The sequence below is a fragment of the Erigeron canadensis genome, chromosome 1, assembly GCF_010389155.1.
Source record: "Erigeron canadensis isolate Cc75 chromosome 1, C_canadensis_v1, whole genome shotgun sequence".
Classification (NCBI taxonomy): domain Eukaryota; kingdom Viridiplantae; phylum Streptophyta; class Magnoliopsida; order Asterales; family Asteraceae; genus Erigeron; species Erigeron canadensis.
In genome coordinates, this window is record NC_057761.1 from 25,892,143 (window position 1) to 25,898,044 (window position 5,902).

The window sequence follows — 5,902 nt, forward strand, 5'->3', positions numbered from 1 at the left end:
TGGTGAGGTTTTTTTTCCATCTTGATTTGTAATTGACACGAGTTTTATTAAGATCATGAGACGAGTCTACAGTTTTATATCATATTGCAATTCTAGATTGTGATGTATCTTTTTAGCCTGCTGGTATTTCAGTAGATGGTTTTTTATTAGTAATGTATTCTTAAGTTGCCGTTCAAAATGAATGTTAGTTGTTAGTAATTATTTTTGTCTGGATTTATTTGCACCCCTCCTAGGGTGGTCCTTCATTCTTTATCTGACTTATTTCTTTGTTACTTTCCCTAGTCTCTATCCCCATTCCCCATCATCACCAGCACACAAACACACACTACTTTTGGAGTTTATTAATTTCTAACAACAAATTTTTCTTCATCTTCTTTTTCAATACCTTACTCAGATTCCAACAACCAAATGAATTTTTCAATCCATCATTCATCTTTCTCTTCTAAAACATTCAAAATTATATAAATACAAAATCATTCTATCAGAGTATTTTCACATAAAAGAATAATAATCTTTATAATTAACAAATATACAAGATAACAAAATTTTTTAATGAAAGATATGCAGTTAAAGTAGTAGTAGAGAGGACTCTTCTTTTCAATCTACTTTTACGAAACCCATTTTGAAAAAACAAAATAACCGGAAAACCCGGATCTCCGGCAGTGGGTCCGGGTAAAAAGAGATGGGGCATGAAAAAAAGAGGTCTCGGCCAGAGACACCCTTGCTCCGGTGGAAGTATGGTAAAGATGATGAGGGTGAGAAAGATGTTAAGGTTGGAGGTGAAAAGCTGATGGATTCTGGCCGGAAAGTGAGAAGAGGGAAAGATATGTCACTATTAGCAAGAAAAGTAATAATTTGTTTTGTGGCCCACGACCTATATCTTGTTCCATGGGGGGTGTACAATTATTAGGGACCTTATTTTTTTGAGACTTTTGAAAAGGCAAGCCTTCCACCTCTCTCTTGGACCACCAGACCTAAAGTTGTTAGTTCATATTTTAGAAGGGTCATTTTAGGTTTTGTAGTTATTTAAGTCATCTTTGATGTTGTTTAAGGTATGCTCTGTCTCAAGCTTATGGGTCCTCGTTTTCTAGGTCTTGTGTATTGTGAAGACCTCTTGCTTCTTGTTAGTTTTTAATGAATATATACTCCATTAAGAAGAAAAAAAAAACTAGGTAGTAGGAATGTAGTTAAAGAAGTTAGAAAGAAATGACTTCTCAGTAGTTTGTTATGTTGTTACCATGAGATTTTGGTATAGTGTTATCAGTTGCGGTTTGGTATAACTCTATAGTGAGATTATGAGGTTTAGTTCGATCGTTTTTTTTATAAAAAAAACGAGTCACGTAATGCGTCGGCGATGGCGATAGCGGGGCGGATTGGTAGCGGCGGCGACAAGTGGTGACGGTGACGGGTGGTGGGTGGCGGCAATGGTGATAAATGTAAAAGTAGTTAATGTTAAAGGAGGTAGTGTAGTTATTTTAAAAATTGAGAAGTTTATGTTGTAAACTATTTTATTAAGGATATTACAAGTATATTAAATGGAAATGTTTAAATTAATAAATAAAAACAAGAATACTTTTAATAGTTTGGATGTAATTTAAATTTGGGGTAAATACTTGTATAAATATAGATATTAGGTGGTTACTTTTTTTTATTTTTTTTGAATGGTAAACATTTCTACTCCCAAATGCTAATCTCAAACCATCCCAATAAATTTTAAGTGTATAGTGCGCCGACACTAGACGATAAATTCTGAACTTCTCTTCAAGAGACAAAAGTCATATCAACCAGCTAAAGTTAAAACGGCAATGACTTGTTTCAATATATATATATTCCTTGATGTACTGATCTCACTCTTAATGGAACTTTATGCAATTCTTGATCATTTTTCGAAATCAATCGTCACTCCAACTTTATTAGAGTATCATTACTCGTAAATTTGAGATTGTGAAATAAAAAATTAATAAAAATAAAAGATTCTTTACGAACTCTATCGATCTAGACTTCAAAACAATCTGAGATTGTGGGTAGATATTTTTATTATATGTTATTATATATAATTAGTTACAAACTTTATTGGTTTTTCTTTAATATCTTACATTTTATAATTTTTGTAAAAATATAAAAATATAGTATTCTTTATTTTTCTTGTTTTTTTTCTCTAGAGCTTTGTTACTTTTGCTTCTTAGAGGCTACTCAATGGGCTCGTTCCCATGTTCGTCCGGCTGCCATGGACGAGTCCACACCGTTGGGGGTGTGGACTCGTCCCTGTCTCGTTCGCGGTCCTCGTCTGATGGTGTCGTTCCTGCAGGGACGAGTTGTTAATTGCTTTTTTCCCCTTAACTATTATATTTTAACATATATATGTGTGTGAGTATGTATATATATATGTGTGTGTATGTGATTGTGTGTGTGGCTGTGTTTTTTTCGGCCGACGATAGAGTCACGGAAAAGATGATACATATATATATATGTGTGTGTGTGTATGTACTATGTAGAGTTTTATATTGTTTTTTCACTTTTAACCTTTTCATTTTATCATTTTTTAGTTTAGGCCTTCATACTTTTTGTAACTATAAAAAGCTATTTTATTATTATTATTATTATTATTATTATTATTATTATTATTATTATTATTATTATTAAATGTAAAAGTAATATAAATGGATATTTAAAAGTGTAGAATTAAATAAAAGGTGGGTCCAAGACTAGTACTCGAGAGATGGGTGCATTGGGTATGTTTTGGGGAGATTAGTCCTTGAAATATCTTTTACTATTGTGACACTGACAGAGACTAATCCTTGAGGGATGAGTCCTTAACATTAGGTAGCCTCTTATTTCCATTTTGTTCTTTGTCTTCCTTTCATATGTGAGTACAAAGTGGACAATATAATTTGTGGTCGTAATATCACATTTATACTCTATTAAAACTGATGTGTACACATCCTAAACATATCCCAAAGCAAAGGATAATACGAGTACACATGTACAACAGTTGGTCGTATTCTTGACTCGTTGTCAATGTTTGTCAACAGTTGGTCTTATATCTTTTATCGTGTTAATAGCAACCATTAGGAAAAAGAATTTGTTATATACCTCTTCCAATATAAAGTTGTCATAGACCACAACGAACACGATCCTACAAAATGGGTCAAAATCGAAATAATTTACAATGTACGTCTGTGTCCCATCATATACTACTACAACCACACAAATAAATTTAACAAGATCATTTCGTGCAAAAATAAAAAAATGCATCTCAACCAAGTCAAAATATATAAATATTGTCTCCGCATACATTACTCTGCTCCTCAATGATAAAAACTAACTAGCTAGAACAAAATTAGTCAACCAACAAACAAACAAACATCCTTTCACATGATGGCACACGCATGAGGGTTGTCGTCACTAAACAGTGACGCGACGGCTTCATCAGAGGCAATAGCGAGTGAATAAACCGAAGGGGTGTTAAAGAAGGCGTGCAAGTTGTGTCCTGTAGCTTCATTCCTGTCGTAATAGTATTGATTGGCGATATGGGTCGGGTACTTGTAAAATGAAGCAAAATGGGAGGAGTAACCCGGATATGGCCACGGCTCGGCTGCTTTCCCGGCTCGCTTGATGGCTTTCAAAACCTTCCTTTCTTCCAAGCCGTAGCCTTTTACCACTACCTTTTGCATCTCCATCTCTATTTCTATTTCTTCCACTCCTGAAAAACCACAACCTCACTTGTCTTTTTAGTTTTTATTGTCCCCCAAATATTGTATTGTCTAAAATTATTGTCTTATTTTTCCCCAGGGAAATGATATTTCTACAACATTTAGACATCTACAATAAAATTTACATCATTTAGTTGTACTCTGTGCATTAAAAGTTATACTTTTGTTGTCGATGGTTAAATTCTGTTGTATGAATATCACTTCCCTTTCTCATAAGGTGCTTGTTAAATATAGCCTTGTTAAAAATGAATAATATACTTAAACACTTTACCATAAAATTAAGAGAAATACATTTGATATGGATGAATTTTTTTTATGCGTTAGGTACCACTTTATGGTCCTTTCGGGAACTCCGATAAAATTAGAACGATACAGTTACCAGATTTAGTTTTTACTCACCGGGATATTAAAAAATCCCATTACCAAAAAAAAAAAAAGTTACCACTTTATGACTATATTTATCGTTTTTAATTATTTAATACTCCGTGTACTAATAAAGGGAATAGGTTTGTTATGTTAGACATATATTTGTCCAATATCAAATATGTACCTTTTAATTTATTGTCACATGCATGTTGAACTAAACTATGGATATTTCATGCTTGACCGTTTAGACTATAGTAACTAGAATCAATTTGGATCAAAATAAATGGTTGAAACCCAACATCTATTACTCCTTATTTACCCATATAGTCGTTTAAAAATTAGAAGGGTCTTCACTGACTTGCTTTTAAACTTGTTATACTAATGGAGATTTTTGAGGATAGATACGTTTGACTTTTGTAAAGTGGCTATTAGACATTATTTGAAAGCATGAAGCAATTCCAGAATTACTAAAAATTTTCTGGCCTTAAAATCTTCTTTGGACTGATAATACTCCCTAGCTCCATTCCGTAAAAACTACAGACTGTATTTGTCATAAAGTCAAAATGGTCAAATTTAAAAGTAAAAACTTTAAAAAGTCAAAACTAAATGGTATTTTAGAGATCTTTGGGCTTTCTTTGCCGTTGAACTAGATTAAAGCATAATGCAATTAATTGGAAAGATATGTGCTCGTAATATTCAATCTCTGAATTCTATAACTTTGTTTTTGTAACCCGTTGTACTCGCTAGTTTTTTATCAATAAAAGCAAGTTAAAAAAAAAAAAAGTTTGTATGTAATTGTTTGTACGGGGCACTTATAAATAAATAAGATTACTTTGTAAAAAAGGTTATTTTATAGAGGTTTTTTGAGTTACGTATTTAACATGTAGTGATAAAAAAAAAAAACATTCGACTTGAGACATGTTGACCATAAAGTTCAAAACCTTTACAAAATCTTTTTTGTTCCTTTTAATTTAAAGTATTCAACTTAGCATTATTATTTTGTAGGTTAATAGATAAATTGACTTCTTGGACTCGTTATGCAATTAGAAAGAGACAATCAGACAATCCAGATTAAAAACTGTTTAAAGAAAGATTAAGAGCCTATTTGGGACTTCAAAGAAGATTATTTGATTATTAACACTTTGCACAAAGTACATAATCAATCAGAAAAAAGTTCTTGCATATCTATGTTTTCCATAGAGCAAATACAGTTTGAAGGTATGCATTTTCACAATGATATTCTGATTCATGCATATATAATGTGTTTTGAAAATGTAACCCAAAGGGCTGTACCTTTAAGCTTGAAAAGAGCTCTCTTGAGCTTTGAAGCACATCCATGACAATCCAAGTTTGGAACTCTCACTTCCACCATCTACAACCCCACATCAATACATATATAGTTAATCATTTCAATAATAACATGACCTCATAATCATTGAATGATAACTACTAACTACTAATTCGCTGTTCAAAATATATACATGTATACAGACATTTTCCCTTTGTATATATAGTGAAGGAGAGAAAAAAGGAGACTTACAGACATTGCTTGCAATTGGAGTATGCAACAAAAGATAGTAAAAGAAAATGAGGGTTCAATAAATATTAAGACACTTTTATATATAAGCTTTGTGTGTAGTGTTTGGATGAAGAGAGGTCTGAGCATGCGTAGCGTGCATTATGAAGAAAGCAGAGAAACCCGAAAAGAGAATCCACTTTTGTGTCGGGCTACAACCTACACATTGATTCACAAAGCTTTTACTTTTCATATTCATTATTTTTATCTACCAATGCCATACATCCATCATTACTAGTTACTGATT

At 32.4% G+C, this 5,902-nt stretch overlaps 1 protein-coding gene across 1 annotated transcript; it reads right to left on the reverse strand.

Annotated features, from left to right (window-relative positions):
- Positions 1-3,254: 3,254 nt before the first annotated feature.
- Positions 3,255-5,682, reverse strand: LOC122585115 (heavy metal-associated isoprenylated plant protein 31-like). The gene is made up of 3 exons (XM_043757213.1): positions 5,620-5,682; positions 5,373-5,451; positions 3,255-3,703 (listed from the first exon to the last, which is right to left on the reverse strand). The coding sequence occupies exons 1-3, from the start codon at positions 5,623-5,625 to the stop codon at positions 3,372-3,374; spliced, it is 417 nt and encodes a 138-aa protein (XP_043613148.1). The 5' UTR covers positions 5,626-5,682; the 3' UTR covers positions 3,255-3,371.
- Between the last annotated feature and the right edge of the window lie 220 nt (positions 5,683-5,902).

Excerpts from the sequence above, each read along its gene's own strand:
- LOC122585115 (XM_043757213.1), bottom strand. Across the intron at positions 3,704-5,372 it reads AGCTCTTTTCAAGCTTAAAG|GAGTGGAAGAAATAGAAATA; the intron begins GTACAGCCCTTT and ends GTGGTTTTTCAG.